The following is an 18,834-nucleotide window of genomic DNA, read 5'->3' as shown; positions in this document are numbered from 1 at the left end:
TTTTGCAGTTTAAACTTTACATTTAGTGGGTTATGTATAACAGTTGTACATTGTGTAACACATTGCAATGTCATTTTTTTTCCTTTGCATATTGTGACTTATTTATTGGTTTGCAGGATTATATTTTTTGTAAGAAATTTTAATATGAAATTTTCATGGTAGTCATTTAAGTAACTCTTCTGTCAAACTCATTTATTCTGTTATGCTGTTCTGTTTATAAACAGGTGCTAACACTACACAACATTTCAAATGATGACTAGTAGGTAAAGGAATACAGATGACAAGAATCCACTACCAGTTTATTCATGTTATTAATTTTTATTGTTAGTGTACTGATTACCTGGGTCAATTTATGCACTTTCATGAAAATATGAATCTGCTTTGATATAGAAACACAGTAGATTACAACAACCAGATCTCCCTATCTCCAGTTCTGAAAAATGAGAGCTGCAAAGCTGTAAGTGTGACTCAGGGGATGATATTCTGATTTGCTGTGTTTCTAGTTTTTGTAATTGGGTTCTTACTTGATAGTTTTTGTTTAGGAGGGTGGGATTTTCTTCGAAATATGCAAGGTTATATATTTACATATTTATACATTTTTATAAAATGCAATATAAAATTCTTGACTATTTTGGATAAGGCAGGATTCTTAAACAGTATTTTTTTAACTTATGTGTGGTAAATTATAACCAATGCAATAGAAAACAGTGAACTGTCACTTTAAGTATTTTAAAGGTAAAGTAACAGGAAGTGATGTAAAACTTCTGCTTTTGAATGATTTTGAATTCTGTATAAATACTGGCCTTAGAAGTATATTTGTTATTCTGAAGAAGTCCTATTTTAAGATGAAAGCAATTAATGAATATAAACTTTGGTTTGCTTTTTCCTCTTGAGTGTTCTGTGAGGTCTGTGGGTACCATAGTAAAGGCATTTTTGTGATGATTAGTTTTATTTGTGCTTCTGCCTTGCCAACTTTCTTTGGTTATTAGTATATCAATTTTAATTTTAATGTCTGTATTGCTCTGATTTTTGATTGTTAAATCTAATTCTACAATATTTCAATGTACTGTATAAATCCTTATTTTATGTATTGTGGAGCTTTTCTCCCCAGGCATCCAATAAAAATGGATAACTCAACTAGTTGGACCATCCTTGTAAACAAACATCAATACAATAAAATAATGAATAAATGAGCTGAAGCAGAAACAGTTTCCTCTGAATTAGATTTCTGTCTTGTATTTTCAGACAATTTGCAGTAACTTCTAAATATGACTTGCCTTTGATTTGGTCATTGTATATTAAATCTGGGGAATGCTGCTGACATTACTTTTATGCAGTTTTTAACATCATTACATTATTGTCTGGATGACGTAAGATGAACAATCCTTCCAATTAGTTAGGTCACTCTGTTTATCAGTTAGGAGAACTATACCTAGGGCCATATAAACAATAAAGACAAAAAACTTCACTGATGAAATATAGCAGATTATCAGTATACACAAATATGGCATCATACACAGCTAAGTCACAGCCTTAACTTGTATAATGTGCATCTTGAAGACTTCAATTAACTAGAAAAATATCAGATATGTGACTCTATGCTATACTTCAAGGCTAATAAATGCTACATAAATGAAAAAGTAAGTTTTGCATTCCTTTTCCAAATCAGCATATTTTGCGTATGATACTTCTATATCAGACATTTTCTGTCTTTGCATACTACATATTTTGTATAGGTTTTCATAGTTTTAATCTTATTTTATAAAAAAAAATGACAAAAGAGCAGTTTAGCATAAAAGCCTGAATTTAACCCAAAACTTAAAAGTGATCAAATCTGAAAGAAGTAGCTTTTTTACATTCAATTAGCCTTGCTTAAATGAATATGCAACTTGAAAGCGTCAGCCATGATGCACATTTTTTATCACAGAAGCACACATGCCCAAACATAAAGAAGGAAAATAGTTTAAAAATGGACGTGGTATGACTGCTTTCTTTTTTCCTTTCCATAAATGCACAGACTTTTTTTAGACCACAATACTTGGTTTTTAGTAGAAAGACATAAATAAAGAAACAGACATTCTTACATCATACCTGTGCAGCTAAAGTATCAGTGGCTGCCCAGAAGTTCGAAACTGTTTTCTCTGTGTTATTGGTCAGGAATATTTGAAAATCTGCATTAATTCTTTTCTCATGAAGCTGAACCTAAATTGCAAAAAATAACACAAAGAAAAAATTTAGAAAAACTACCAAATAATGAAAAACAAGTCTTAATTCAAGTTTTGTTTTTACTGACAGTCTTCTGATCGTGCATAAAGAGAAATAATTATTTTTTCTGCTGCAATTTTAATATAGGATCACAGACAAGACCAATTATTGTGCATACTTATGAGCTAACATGTTATTGTCATGATTATTTTCAAATGCATTGTACTGTACCAATTTGACTTACCTTATACTCTGGTGATTTAATATTACACTGTAAAAACAGCTATGTGCAAAATAAGATAGTAACATACACCTCTTCAGGTATGCACTTTCCATTTCCAATTGATAGTTTAGGCATGTCTGAGAAACAATGTTATGGATGGGGTTTGAATACAACCAGCGCTAACTAAATATAAGATGACCAGGAGGCTGGATGGAATATACATTTTACTATAACCACCAAATATGTGATGAATGGTGGCAAATATAGGATAGGAATCCCACCAATGCCACTTAAAATGTTTAAGATTCATGCCACCATTGCCACTAATGTATAGAAAAGGTTGCAGTTAGCACAAGGGTATTCTTTGTCTAGTCATGTTACTAGTATCAAATCAGGTAAAAAGAAAATAAAGTATATGCAGACATATTTAACTCAATAATTAATTTAAAAATGCAACCTGGCCTCAGGCCCATAAAGAGAATATGCACTGTTCTTTTGCTGTTCTTTATATATGCTTTCACCATAACCCACCCCCCCAGATAAGTCTGCACGCATGAGACTTAAAGATCTAAGTCCTTGGCATACCACTCCCAATCTCATTTATCCCCCCTCTCTCTCTGTGAACCAATGTGGTTTCTATAGGCTCTTACCAATGGAAATTGACATTCACACAAGCTTTTTTTGTGTGTGTGTGTGTGCATGTGAGCGTGTGTGCGTGTGTGTGTGTGTGTGTGTGTGTGTGTGTGTGTGTGTGTGTGTGTGTGTGTGTGTGTGTGCCACACACACACACACACACACACACACACACACACACACAGATATATATGAATAAAAAGACCAGCCACAATAATTTAAAAGAGAATAAATGAACTTTATTCAAACAATAAGGCAAATGGTGCAGTTACAGTTATAGATGAATACGAAAGTGCACATGAAATACCAAAATACTAATTAACTTTAATGAAAATGTAAGTAAGATAAATTAATCTAACTATTTCTTGCTTCAGGCCAAAACTGCAGACAGCAGACAAGTGATTGCCTTAATATCTTCCAAGCCAAGACAAGGTAGAACCAAGTCCAGTCTCACATATGTATATATATTTCAGGTCAACACCTCTTTTCTGTTCTTTAGAAGGTATTAGGTTCATAGGTAGGTACTAGGCTATCTGCCTGAGTGCATTTATAAGCCTAGCCAGAGTGTGTCGGCTTTCGCCGCCACATTGATTAATTAACCGATCCTCTGCCAAGCAGAGCCAATGAAGTGATCCAAGTGGGGTATTTTCTGTTACCCATCCACTCGTCAAGGTTTCTCTTGAAGAGTGTTAGTGAGGGGGTCAGCCTAACATAGTTTGGAATTTTGTTCCAAAACATGGGAGTCTCTGTGATAGGAATCTATCCCTCCAGCATGTTCTGTTTATTGTTGTGGTGAGGTTTAACTCGCTAGAGCATGTGGCTCGCAGTGACTTGGATTTCTTTAGGTGGAGCATGTCCATGAATTCTGAGTTGGACATGGCTTTGTAAGTCAGGCAGAGATCACATCTGAGTAAGTGATATGCCACTGAGTACAGTCGGAGTTTTTTCAGTCAGGCTGCATAGGACATATGTTTGAGGCCAGTAATCCTTTTGGTGAGGTACTTTTGTGGTCTTTCCAGCTGTTGGAAGTGTCTTGTGAGGTACATCCCAGATGGGGCATTGTACTCTATGATGGGTCTGATAAGTGATGAGTAGAGGGGCACTATAACCTCTTTATTTCTAGATGCGAACCCTTTAGTAATTAGATGGGCCACAAAGTAGGATTTCCTAACTACTTTGGCAATATGATTGTCAAAGGAGAGATTATTATCTACCTGGGTCCCCAGATCTCTTATTACCTCTTCTGTATTAAGGGAGCTGCTACTATGTGGCAATTCGTGGGTGTTTTGTTTTTCCCAAATGGGATGACTATGCATTTTTTGGCATTTAGCTTGAGGCCATGACTATGACACCAGGTGTCTGTCTCAGTAAGGCCCTTTTGGAGGATGTCCGTGTCAGCCGGAGAGTCAATTATGGCTCCCAGTTTGCAGTCATCAGTGAACTTGGTTAGCCATAGTCCTCCTGTGTTTGTCTGTACTTCTGAGAAGTATATGCTGAACAGTAGGGGTCTCAGGACAGAGCCTTGTGACTGATTTAGAGTTGGACCTGGAGCCTGCTATTCTTACCGTGTGAGTTCTGTCTGTAAGCCAATTGGCAACCCATCTCGTGATGTAGGGGTTTATGTTCAGGCTGGTGAGTTTTTCTGTAATACCCGAGTGGGGAATGGTGTTGAAAGTCTTGGCGAGGTCAAGGTAGGCTGTGTGAACCACCTTTCCCTCATCTATGGCCTTGGTGACTATCTCGAAGAAGTCAACCAGGTTTACTAGGCATGATCTGCCCTTAATAAAGCCAGACTGGGTTGGGTCAAGTGTTTGGAGGTTTCCATTGTCTTTGTTAATGAGTTCCATGATGATGTGCTCCATAGACTTGCAGACCAGGCTAGTCAGGCTTATGGGGTGATAGTTACCAGGGTCAGTTGTGGCCCCTCCTTTGTGGACTGGAATAACGGTTGCTGTGCTCCATTCTATGGGCACATAGCCTGTGGATAGGCTGAGGCTGAACAGTGTGTTTAGGTGGGGGGTTAGTTCGTTCTGTAGTTCATGGAAGACGCAGCCTGGGACACCATCTGGCCCCATTGATGCTGTGTTTTTGGCTTTTGAAAGGGCTGTTTTCACCTGTGCAACTGTGATTTCCAGGACACGGCACTTTTCTGGTACTGTTGTAAGCCCTTTTGGGGGTGAGATGGGGTGAAGTTTGCACTGAATCTACCTGCCAGGATGTTGGCAATATCAGTAGGTTCAGTATATTTTGTGCTGTTTTACAGTAGTACAGTGCATATCTGTGAGTTGCCACTTAGGTTCTTAACATAGCTAAAGAAGGCTTTGTGGTTATCTTTTGAATCCTTGGCTATTTTTCTTTCGAAGTTAGCCTTGGATGATTTTATGAGGGACCTTAGTTTCTTACTGATACTGATTTGGGATGTCTTTCCTTTTTGGGATTTGCTTTTATTCTAAACTAGTTTTATCCTATTGTTGTATAGCCTGTTTATGGCAGGGGTCCACCAGACTGTTCTCCTTCTCTTAGAGGAGTGAGTCTTGGTTTTGCTAGGGATGGCACAATCCATGCATCCTTGTAGGTGCTCATAGAGTGTATTTGTAAAGGTTTCTGCATCTTGGATAGCATTATCCTTTAGCGTGGGAGCTGTGAAACTTGCCGCCTCTGTCTTAAGTAAGGTGAAGTTTGCTTTAGAAAAGTTTTTTACTGTCGTTTTCTTAGTTGGGGGTGGTGGTGTGGTGTTGACATCCACAGTGATGGGTTGACCTGCGGTGTGGAACACCTGTCATCCATGTTGGTGATGACCAGGTCTAATATGTTTTCACCTCTGGTACGGGAGTTTACCAGGTGATCCAGGGCATTTGAGTTGATGAATTCCAGGAAGCGCTGGGCCTGGGAGTTTATACTCGAGTAGTTTTCCCAATTAATGGTAGAGTAATTGAAATCACCCAATATCACGGTGTTCGGTAGGACCTTCATGTTTTCCAGTGTCTCTAGAAAGGCTGAGTGGTGGTCTTGCATCATGGAGGGTGATCTGTAGCAGGCCACAATTTGCATTGCAGATTTGCTCGATGTTAGTTGCACATGGATGATCTTAGAGGTATCATGCTGCACCACTAACCTGGAGGTGTAGGTATCCGTGATGAATATGGATACACCCCATCCTTTTGTGTTTCGGTCTGTGTTCTGTGGTCAAAATGTGTGGTGTGAGTTGTAGCCCGGTAGTGCTGGGGTGCTCTCTGGATCCTTGAACCAGGTTTCAGTTACTGCACATATGTCGATGTTCTCCATACTGAGGAGTGCTTTGTGCGCATGCATTTTGAGATTTAAACTCCTGGCATTGAGTAGCATAACCCTCGTTTTTTTGTTAATTGTGCTGTTTACGGAGGTGGGTTTGACTTTTGAGCCTTGCCTAAAAAAGGCACTACGGGAGCAGCAAGATCCTTGGCCAGTGTTCAAAAGCCTAGGGGTGACAGGTGCAAGCCATCTCTTGCAAAGCCATGCGGCTTGTCAAGCATGTCATCCCAGGCTGACAGACACTGAATCCTCTTTGAATGACACTAGAAGCTTAGCCAATTGTTGAAATTGATATTTTTTTTCTTTATACTGAGGTATCATTCTTGGTGAGGGCAGGATGCTACTCAGGGTCAGGGTCATAACAGCCTGGGCTACATGATCAGAGAGCTCTTCCATGTCTCTTTTCATGTAGTCCAGGGAGGTACATCTCAGGTTATTCACACCAACATGAACAATGACAGAGTCATATTTGTACTTGTTCTGGAGTGACCTGAGTCCTTGTGTTATGTGGCAGATTCTGGCTCCCGACAGGCAGCTAACAGTAACCGTCTGCTTGTCCAGCCTAGTGAGTGGGATGTCAGTGTGCCTGACTATAGAATCACCTATTACTAGTGTGTTAGGTATGTTATTTCGCCTTAAGGGCTGTGATTGTGCGCCACACTGATTTTGTGTTTTATGTGTTGTCTGGTTTGTGACGGGAGGTGCAGGTTGTTTGGGTGTCTGCTTTGGAGGTCTCTGATGCTTTTGCAGGTTTTTATTTAGAGCCTCTGAGTATGATTTTGTGTATTTATGTGTATTTTTTTGCCAGTGCTGGTTTAGTAGGCCTATGTGTGGCTGGAGGTGTGGTGCAAGTATTAACCTTCTCCTCTTGACTTTCTGTTCTAGTCATGGCGGAGACAGCTTAGCTTCCAGTTTGGCTGTATAATTGCATCTCTCGCGTATGTTAGTGTTTTGTGGTAGGAGGAGAGGGTTGTCTGTATACATGAGGCAGTTGTAACATTGCCTCAGGATACTCAGATTCACCAGCTGGACTGGAGAGTACACCTGAAATTGCCCTTTGGTCATGCCTGAATAGTAGGGTGAGCTGCTTAGTCACTAGGTTGGTGAGGGGTGAATAAAGAGCCTTGTCCTGCTGGGCAATCAAGTTTCAGGGTATATTAGTGCTTGCTATTAGGTCTGAGAAAGTGCGGGGCTGTAGGATGCTTTTTGAGTGCTTGGGTTGAGAGTTAGACTAGTTTCAAGGGAAAAACTGAAGAGGAGACTTAGTGAAGCCGGGAATAATTTAACCCTAGCTAAACGGCACTGCCCGGTGTGCAAAACCATGCAAACATGGTTTTTATAGCAGGGAAATGAAAGAGATAGAAATTAGCCCAAAATGCCAATAAACTACTAACTTCTGAGCTGGAACCACTCCTACAGGGACAGATAGGCTACTCAAAGCTCCCCTCTCTCACAGGTGAACAGAGAAACTTCCTTCTATCCAAAGTAAGGTATGGGCAACTCAGAAACTTGTAACACAGCCCTGAATTCAGCACTAGCCTGAAAACTGGACTATACTAGCTTAGAAAGGTGGGAAACAAGGAATGTTTTTGGTTTTTTTTTTTAATTTTTTTTTTAAAGATAAGGCTAAAACAGTAATAAATACACTTAAAACAGCTTTAAACAACTACAAACTATCAGAAAAGGCTATCACACTTTAGTGTGTGTAGCCTACAACTGCTAAACAAATTATTTAAACAAAAAAATGACTTTTTAAAAGTGCAGGCAGTCAAATAAGTACAATATGTGAAAAAAACAAGCATTTAAATCACAATAAAGACTGGGAAATCGGCATTTAGGCGGAAAACAGTTAAGTACAGCAAGAAAGTACAGAAAACTGATACATAATCACTCCAAAGTCTCTCTTCTAAGCTAGAAGGTTTGTATCAGTTTAAGGCTTTCTAGTGCTTCCCAGTAGGTTAGTTACAGGAAAGATGGGAAACAAGCGCAGCTGTGGTCTTTTAAACCAGAAAGTTGAAAGAGATGGGCAAACTGTCCAAATGGTCAATAAACTACAATTTCCGGGCCAAGAACCACTCCTCTTGTGGTAGACAGGCTACCTAGTGCTTACCACTCCCACTGATAAGCTAGTAGGCTTTCCTCCAACGCAGAAAGGCTTGCTGGACTCAGAAGCTTACCAACAGTACTGGATACAGCAACTGTATATCTGGACTAGGCTAGTTGCAGAAAAGGTGGGAAACAAGCGCAAGTGTGGCTTTTAAACCAGAAAGTTGAATGAGATGGAAAAAACTGCCCAAACAGCCAATAGCTACAATTTCTGGGCCAGGAACCACTCTTCTTGTGGTAGATAGGCTACCTAATGCTTACCACTCCCACTGATAACCTAGAAGGCTTCCCTCCAACACAGAGATGCTTGAGGCGGCTCAGAAGCTTACAAAGAGTCCTGGATACAGCAAATCTGTACCTGGACTAGACTAGTTACAGAAAAGTTTGGGAACATATGCAAACGCAGGCTTTTAAGCCAGCAAGTTGAAAGAGATGGAAAACTGCTCAAATGGCCAATAAACTACAATTTCTGGGCAAAAACTCACTCTTCCCCTGGAGGATAGGCTACCTAGTGATTACCACTCCCACTGATAAGCTAGAAGGCTTCCCTGCAACACAGAAAGGCTTGGGGGGCTCAGAAGCATACAAAGAGTCCTGGATACAGCAAATCTGTACCTGGACTAGACTAGTAACAGGAAATCAGAAGGTTGAAAGATATGGAAAAGCTTCCCAAATGGCCAATAAACTATAATTTCTGGGCCAGAAACCACTCCTTCTGTGGTAGATAGGTTACCTAGTGCTTACCACTCGAACTGATAAGCTAGAAGGCTTCTCTCCAACACAGAAGGGCTTGGGGGGGGGGGGCTCAGAAGCTTACCAACAGTCCTGGATATAGCAAATCTGTACCTGGACTACACTAGTTACAGGAAAGGCCGGGACCAAATGCAGACTTGGGCTTTTAAACCAGAAAGTAGAAATAGATGGAAAAGCTGCTCAAACGGCCAATGAACTACAATTTCTGGACCAAAACCCACTCTTCCCATGGTAGATAGGCTACCTAGTGCCTAGCACTGCCACTGATAAACTAGAAGGCTTCCTTCCAACACAGAAAGGCTTGGGGGGCTCAGAGCTTACCAACAGTCCTGGATACAGCAAGTCTGGGCCTGGACTAGACTAGTTACAGGAAAGGCAGGAAACAAGTTTAGAATTTTTTTTTTTACAGAAAAGCAGCTAAAACAACAGTAAATACAATTCAAATTGCAGTACAGGCTAGCACACTTGAGTGTGTAGCAATATTACGGCAAATACAGTTTAAATAAATGCAATTAAATTAATAAATGACTAAAATACACGTGCAGAAGGCAGTAAGTTAGAAGGCTACTAACAAGCGTAATAAGTGCAGAGTAAGAGCGACTGAACAGATAGCACACAAAACAGCAACTAAGACACTTACAGTAAGAGCAGCTGAATAAAGAATATATATATATATTTTATTTATTTATTTATTTATTTTTTTTTTGAGGGAGGGAACAGAGCAGGATTAAGAGGCTACAGGGATTGTCCTTCCCAAATGCTCGCTTTGTACACAGTAGGAGTGCGTGAAATCAGAATATGATCTCACTGCCCTCAGTTGAATGAGCAAATGAGATGGGCCACGAAGGAGTATCCAAATACAAATTTACAAGAGGGGAGGGCAATTTCAAAGCCCCCAACATTTACACCAAAACAAGAACAGGGAGGGTGGGTGCGGAACTAACTGTAGAGACACAACCACAACTTTAGTTGAGTTAATATTCAGTGAGAAACACAAATAAATAAATTAAATGCAGTACTATATGAAAAAAGCAGATAAAGGTGTACTTAAATTCACTTATACATCCAGCTGATTTCAAGTAGATCTTAGCCAGCCAAAGCTCAGATATTAAGCAGAAATAACCCAAAATGTACCACTTATATAAGGCAGTACAGAATATCAGTGATGAGGTGAAACTACCCCCCACTGCTATCAATGGCTACACAGAAATTCTAACAAGTACGCTGTAGAGACACAGCCACAACTTCAGTTGAGTTAATATTCAGTGAGAAACACAAATAAAGTCTTTTGGCTTTTCCTGGTTAAGGGTCGCCACAGTGGAACTCCAGTCCGCTCATGATTGGCAGTGGATTTTTACAGTGCCGAGTTGCCAGCTCAATGCCCAATCTTAAAAGAAGGCATGCCCATTCATGCTCGCACCTACCTACATGTCTTTAGTATCACTCGACTACAGGGAGGACATGCAGACTCCACACAGAAGGTGCTCCAGCCGAGAATCGATCAGGAGAACCTCTTGCTGTGAGGCGGCAATGCTAACCACTGCACCACCGTGGCGTACTCAGTGAGAAACACAAATAAATAAATTAAATGTGGTACTATATGAAAAAGAGCAGATAAAAGTGTACTTAAATTCACTTATATGTCCAGTTGATTTCAGGTAGATCTTAGCTGGCCAAAGCTCAGATATTAAGCAGAAATAACTCAAAATGTACCACTTATATAAGGCAGGACAGAATATCAGTGATGAGGTGAAACTACCCCCCACTGCTATCAATGGCTACACAGAAATTCTAACAAGTACTCTGTAGAGACACAGCCACAACTTCAGTTGAGTTAATATTCAGTGAGAAACACAAATAAATACATTAAATGCAGTACTATATGAAAAAGAGCAGATAAAAGTGTACATAAATTCACTTATACATCCAGTTGATTTCAGGTAGAACTTAGCTGGCCAAAGCTCAGATATCACATTATTTCCTTTTTCAGAGAACACTGCATGTGCTTATTTAAGTGCTTGCTTTCCCACAGCAAAAGTATTAAACCAGTTCTTCCAGAAAAATACATAATGTCTTTAAATCAGTTTTCTTAACTTGGCTTTAGCCCTGGTGCCACAGTAAGTTTAAGAGATGCATTTTATTTCATTAATACAGTTTACATTTACTGACTCCATTGGGGCTAGATTTATAAAGATTCTCTTTGTCTGTGTTAATTGACAAATGCAGGTTGGCCAGTTAGTGCAAAGTAGAAAATCTGAATCAGATACATGGTAAAGCCACAGAGATGCACCTCATTACTAGCTCAATACCATGTTTCTGAATCAAAGACTGCACTGTCAGATTTAACTTGACTAGTGTTCTCCATATTGCCTGATGCAGTGCAGTAGCATAGGTACCCCCACATACATACACATATGGATATACTCACTCTCACACACACACACACAAACACACACACACACACACACACACACACACACACACACACACACACACACACACACACACACACATACACTCAACTTGGCACCCCATACCAACCTTCCTTAGTGTGACCATCCAAACAGATAGACACACACATACCTATTCAATAGCAGTCATGCCCCTACAGATGCACATGGACTTACACACAGATGCATGCATACACCCAGCACTCCACCATGCTTACTTGTATCACTATTATGCTCATAGTAGTGGATGGATGAATAAAATCAAAATAAACTGATCACCTTTTCCTGCTAAGAGAAAAAAGTTAACTTTGCAGAGTGCTTCTGTGAACTGCTGTGCTCAGCCATTCTGGAGGAGACAACATGCCTAATTAGCATTAGCAACTCCTACAATTGCTACATTAGCTTGCAGTATCCCCAATGGGACTGATCGCTACTCTACAGCCATCTCTACTGGGTAACAGTAATTGTAGACAGGTCCCTGAATCAGAAAGGCTTACTATAATGTGGAAACATTCTATGCTTCCAAATCCCAGCAAGCCTTTCTGAATTCCAGGGAAGGTATAGTAACTCACTGATCCATGTCAAGCAGACAAAATAAATGACAAGTAATAATAGCAGTGAATAACTTTGTTTACTTAGGCATGAAGACCAAATATGACAAAATAGTTATAAACCAAATATTTACAGACAAAGCTGGTCATGGTAAGTGTTAGCATTTTTACATTGTTTTGTCATATTAAAATGGGAAAAGAGACACAGTACTATAAAACATTCAATATTATCCTGTATCGCTGGAAATTAAACTGCACTTGAATATTCCGAGAAGAGTCTATAGCTGATCAGCATTAACACTGCTTGTTACGTATTTTTCCTAGAGAACCAGCATGTTCACAATGTAAACGAGGCGGGGGGGGGGGTAATACTGTGTAATTATTTTTATGTTATTTGACCTACTTATGTTGAAACCTTTTGGTCTGTCCTGAGAGCATTGTAGTCCATATCACATCAAGCACCTCAACATACAAAAGACAGAACTTCAGTGTTAGTTTATATACATATATATACATAAATAACGGTTTACTATCAGATGTTCGAAGTGAACTCCGTCGACTGCACTTTTGTTGAACATGGAATTTCGAAAATGGTAATATCGAACACCAAAAGCCAACCTAGGAATAGTTTTAACATGGGTTGAGATAGGTGTTCAGTGTTTTTGCCTAACTACAAACCTCTTCCCTATCTCAACCCATGCTAAAACCCATTCCTAGGTTGGCTTTTGGTGTTCGATATTACCGTTTTCGAACTTCCGTGTTCGACAAAAGTACAGTCGACGGAGTTCGCTTTGAACATCTGATAGTAAACCTAAATAACATATATATAACTAAATCTATATCTATCTACATCTAGCTGTATATATACATCATCATCATGATCATCTACCCCCCTTTTTTTCCATTTTTGACATGGGGGTTCAGGGTGTTGTGATGACTGTCGCCATCTCTCTTGTTTCAATGCCACATTCTTGGCCTTCTACAACACTCATGCCTGACTGTCACAGATCTTCCCTCACACAATCCATCTACCTCTTTGCTGGACATCTTTACTCTAGACTTCTTTCTGTCTGTCCCAATTTTTCTTCAACAGATTGTTTTCTGCTTTTCTGCACATGCCAAATCTACCATAATCTGTTCTCTTTGATTTTATCCACATATTTTTATACTTTAAACCACCTCAGAACTGCCCAAATCAGCTTTCTTGGGACTTTGTTTATATGCTTTCTCCAAGTCTGGGAATGCCCAGCTGGACTCTTCCCTCATTTCCAGCTTCTTCTCAACTATCTGTCTCACTGCAAACATTGTGTCAGTAGTGCTGCATCCTGATCTGAGTCTGAGCTACTCATCTCCCATCTTACTTTTTACTAATCTGCATACCCATTTATCAATCACCCTCTCCAGAACTTTCATGCCATGTGACAGGAATGTGATACCTTTGTACTGCCCAAAGCTGTGGATGTCACCTGTGTTCTTGTACACTGGCACATGTGTGCTTATTCTCCAGGTATCTGTGATATAGCTTTCTCTCTACACACTGCTATGAGTACCCTCAGGAGCCATTTCTCCCCTATCTCACCGAGCATCTTTATCATATCTGCTGTGACCTTATCTGAGCCTGATGCTTTCCCTGACTTCATTTTCCTTGGTGCTATTTTTACTTCTTCAAGGGTGGGCTCCTCTTCTTCTGTCATCGTAGGCTGTGTCTGGGAGCAGTACAGCTTCTGTGGGGTTTTCTTGAAGTTACTGGAAATACTCCTTCCATCTGTCTGTGATGTTCTGTTGATGGGTGAGCAGGTTGCTGCTAGCAGCTCTTAAGAAAAGTGTCTATCTTTCTGTCTTTGCCTTGCAACCTTATACAGTTTTTTTGTGCCCCCTATTCAGCCACTTTCCAGAAGATGGTATATAGTGCCTCTGATGCCCCATTCTTTACTATTGCAACTTCTTTCTTAGCCTGTTTGTTAGCTGACCTGTATTCCTTTATAGCCTGGTCTGTCTTTTCTATCTCCGTGTTTTTCCAGCACTCTTCTTTCTTTTGATGACTTCCTGGACTTCTGCATTCCATCACCAGATTTCCTTATGTTCCTTATTTCCATACCTAGCTCAGCAATATATCTGTTCTGTAGTCTTCGCACATGCTGTTTTGAGATGTTACTATTCTTCTTATACCTAACTTACTTCCTCCTGTTCTTGGGGTGCTAAAACCCTGAGTAGTCCCTTGAATTATTGTGCTTTGTCTCCAGTCAAATTCCAGGTCTTCAGCCAAGTCTGTGTTGATCTTAGAGCCTTCTCTGACCACTGCAGCTTATGTTGTGGGACAGCTGTTTTACTGGGGATGACTTTGCAATCACTGATTCTATCCCAGTGCCCTTTTCTTACTAAAGAAAGTCTACATGAGCTGCATGTTAGCCATTATTGTATGTGATCTTGTTGTCTATCCTTCTGAACCATGTGTTGACTAATATCAAGCCATCTGCCAGAGAGAAGCCTAGAATGGCCTCTCTTTTATTTTTCCTGTTGCCTCTTCCATGTGAACCCGGGTAGTCTTCATATCCTGTTCTGTCTGACCCAATATGTGTGCATTCAAATCACCCATTATGAATGCCAACTGCATTATCTAGTAAGTCCTCCAACTGCTTTCTGAATGTATTCTTCTCTTCACTATAACATCCCTACTGTGTGGCATAGGCTAAGATTATGAATACTGTCCTATCATTAGACTAGAGTCTAATTGATGTGAGTCTGTCACTAATACTGATCACATTCTTCACTGCCTTCTGAAGCCTCTCTGTCAAAACAATTCCCACACCATAGCCTGTCCTCCTCCTGAGTAGTAGACTCTGGATCCCAAGTCAAATGCCTTTGCCATACTGCCCTTCCGTCTTATCTCTTGGATACACAGGATGTCCAGCTTCCTCTTTACCACTGTATCATTCACTTCCAACCTCCATCCTGTCAGTGAAGTTACATTAAGTGTAGCAATTATTGGTTTATGTTTGGGAGGTTGACTGGTTTTATGTCTAGCATTTGCTCAACAAATCTGTCCCAGGTAACACATACTAGGCAACTGGACACTGGCCGGGCAGTAGCTTATTAACCCAGGGCTGCTGGACTTTACGGTGGCACACACTGGCCAATAGGTGCACATACACCCCTCCCACCATTAGCTTGGATCCCAGGAGTAGGTCGGAGTAGGCAGGTTCATAACCATTTATCCTCGGCAAATCCTCATGCCCATTAGGCAACATTAGTCAATATGACTGAAGCACCTAGAGCAATATTTTACACTGTTGAGTAGCTAGCACTGCCACAGCGCACAGTCTGTGATATGTGTTCTCCTACCTTGAGGACACTGTGCACCAGATTAGATGCCCAAAATGGTTAGTCTGTACAAATATTCCCCTATAGAGCACCATGTAGATTCTATGCTACTGCCCACAGCTCCATTCACTGGTGCTTTTGAGTTGGAAACACTCAGCATGTTTCTCACAATGAGAAGAACCCCACAGTGACCCAGGGAGAACATGCAATCTCCAAACAGGCATTGGCTTGAGGTCAGCATCTAATCTTGTACCTTGTGCATAGGAGGCGAAGGCCTTAACCATTATGCCATTTATCTATATATTTATCTAAATCTATAGCTATCTATATCTCTCTGTCTCTATCTATCTATCTATCTATCTATCTATCTATCTATCTATCTATCTATCTATCTATCTATCTCTCTATCTATTCATAAATGGGGACAATGACTTTAATCAAATCCACTTTTGGTTAACATCTGTTTAGTGGACAAAATGTAATCAACTGCACAGGCTGCTATTTTGTGGAGTTGTTTTGCATATGCCAAGATTTTTGCTTTGAATATGCATAGTAGTGTGTTGGCATTTGCAAAGCTGACTCTTTGTGGTTGACTTTATGATCTTTGCTGTTTAGGTTATTTATTGTTTATATATATATATATATATATATATATATATATATATATATATATATATATCTATGTGGGTGAGTATCACTTCACCTAAAACTCATTTCACCTAAAACTCATTTCACTGACAAGCAGCACAATAAGACATATCAAAGGTATATGTCTTTCCCCCCCCCTGTAGTGCGATCCTGGTATTAGTATATATAGTAAGGGGGGGTGCACCCCCCATCTAGTTGGCTTTTACCAAATAATATAAAACAAAACCAGACAACATAAAACCAAAATAAGTGGGGGGCTATGCCCCACACGCTCCCACACTCCCCCTAACTGTATATACTAACACCAGGATCGCACTACAGTGGGGGAAAGGACATATACCTTTGATATGTCTTATTGTACTACTTGTCAGTGAAATGAGTTTTAGGTGAAATGAACTTTAGGTGATTTGGTTTAGGTGAATTGAGTTTAGGTGAAATGAGTTTTAGGTGAAGTGATACGTACCCATATATATATATATATATATATATATATATATATATATATATATATATATATACACATACAGACATACTGCAAGAAAAACTCAGCCACTCAGCCCAGCTAGAGTTTTCAGTGTAATTACCTTAAACCTCCTGTAATGGAGGCCCATGAGATATATGCAATTATACAAAAAAAAAACATTAATATTCCAAAACATGCACACTGATTGGTCAGCATGCATGTTGTAAATCAGACTTATACTAATGGGAAAAGGTCTGGTCACCCGGGCTTTTTCCATTAGTATAATCTCTCTTTTTTTTTTTTGTTACAGCAACAGAGAACGGAAGATCTCCGTTGCTTTTTAGGAAGGGTCTCACTATGTTAAAGGAGCTTAACATAGTGAGATAGCTTAAAAAAAAAGATTCCTTTCTCCGTTGCTTTTTTTAAAGCTATCTCACTATGTTAAACTCCTTTAACATAGCGAGACACTTTCTAAAAAGCAACCGAGATCTTGTTTTCTCCATTGCTTCCATACACAGCTCTGATGTACTGCATACGCATACGCATGCGCAGTACATCAGAACTGCCACAGAATACCAGACAGCTGTGGAAGGGCAGCACGGAGGCATTATACAATGCTATTATTTAAGAAAAGTAAGTATTTTTTTCCTTAAATAATGCCATTGTATAATAGCAATAACTCACTTTTGGGTATGGGTAATGCTGGATTTACCCATGGTTGTCTTTGTTTGGCCACTCGGGCTTCACCCTCACCAACCGTGGGTAAATCCAGCATTACCCACACCCAGGCATGGCTTATTGCTTAATTGACCTCTTAAGGACATCAAATGTTTTAGCTACATGACTTCTGAATGCTCAAGACTTTTTTAAGTCTTGATAGTTACATCCAGGTCAATAAAGCCAAAGCCCACTAACTTTGGGCATGCAGATTTTGCGGTTTTTATTGACCTTATCAGCATAGCATAAGTGGATAATTTGGTTATACTTCAGTAATATAGGGTCTTTAAACCCAGCTGACTCTGATACACATTAAGGTGCCTGCAAAATATCCCAACTAATATCCATACCAAAGGGTAAAATTGTCACATAGTCAAACCATTTAGTAAAAACTTCAAGAAAGACAAAACAGTCAGTAAAGGCTGGAATAAAAAAGAAAACAGCCAAGTTAGAGTTTTCAGTATGTGATAATTAACTTTAAACAAAACTTTTTTTACTTTTTATGTCATTACAGTTGGAATATTTTGTAGGCACCTTCAGTAATTTTAGCAGGACTTCTGTAAACACTGTTGTATGTGCCTTGGCACTGAAAAGTTGTTTTCTATTCAAAGATAACCCTGTCTTTATGAATTGTAAATATTTTCATTACTGCTTGCTTGATGTTTGAATTTGTATTGTACTCCTGTTTTGTATATCTACACTTTCTAATCCATATGCAAATTGTCCATTTGGACTAGTGCTCTACCCTGGTTTAACAAATGGTAAATAAATAAACATATATATATATATATATATATATATATATATATATATATATTTACATCAAATATTAGTGTCGGACAATAAACAAAAACACATTTTCAAATGCCAAATGCTCGAACAAGAATGTTGGAACATCAGCTGATTGCAGATGAAACTACACAAAGTGGGAACATGTTTTCTGCAGGGGGCAAGCCCCTCTTGCATCCTCAGCTAATTATATATACCAGCTCCAAGACTGCAATACTATGGGAAAAGGGTAAAGTCCTCATCCCCAAACCACTATGATCTTACATTAAGAAATGCTGGCATTCTTTGGTCAAATGCCTTTTCGACTGATTGTGTAGGCATTTCAGATGTTTGATATTCTGAATGATTGACCAACCGTCAGCTTCTCTTATATACATGCATACATATATACATTCATAAATACATCAATAAATGAATGCCCTTCTGCAGTGGATTCAGATTTCTCTGACAAGAGTTCTTAATGGGTTCTTCTAGATTTTCTCATATCTCCCTGGTGTTGCAAGATCTGGGTTGGTTGTTGTTGGCAGATGGGTTATTCTTTAAAACATTTCTTCCTGGACTATGCAAGGTTTGGGTACAAGGTATTTAAAGGACCTACTAGTGCCTTAAGCTGTATTTCACCTTTCATGTCATCAAGTGCATGGCTATTGTTTGTTCTAATAGTTTTGACAGAGAAATGATGGA

At 39.5% G+C, this 18,834-nt stretch overlaps 1 protein-coding gene across 1 annotated transcript in view; it reads right to left on the bottom strand.

Moving 5' to 3' along the window:
* The window catches only part of LAMA4 (laminin subunit alpha 4), a 1,355,623-nt gene that overhangs the window by 818,228 nt on the left and 518,561 nt on the right, over window positions 1-18,834 (bottom strand). Inside the window, exon 10 of the mRNA XM_044061904.1 lies at window positions 2,092-2,202. Within this exon, the coding sequence (XP_043917839.1) occupies window positions 2,092-2,202 (111 nt within the window). The remainder of the gene's footprint in view (window positions 1-2,091; window positions 2,203-18,834) is intronic.

This window comes from Protopterus annectens, chromosome 2.part0, assembly GCF_019279795.1.
Source record: "Protopterus annectens isolate FY-2018-M chromosome 2.part0, PAN1.0, whole genome shotgun sequence".
In the NCBI taxonomy this organism is placed as follows: domain Eukaryota; kingdom Metazoa; phylum Chordata; order Ceratodontiformes; family Protopteridae; genus Protopterus; species Protopterus annectens.
The sequence above is the reverse complement of the archived record's forward strand: the minus strand, read 5'-3'. Positions and strand labels throughout refer to the sequence as shown.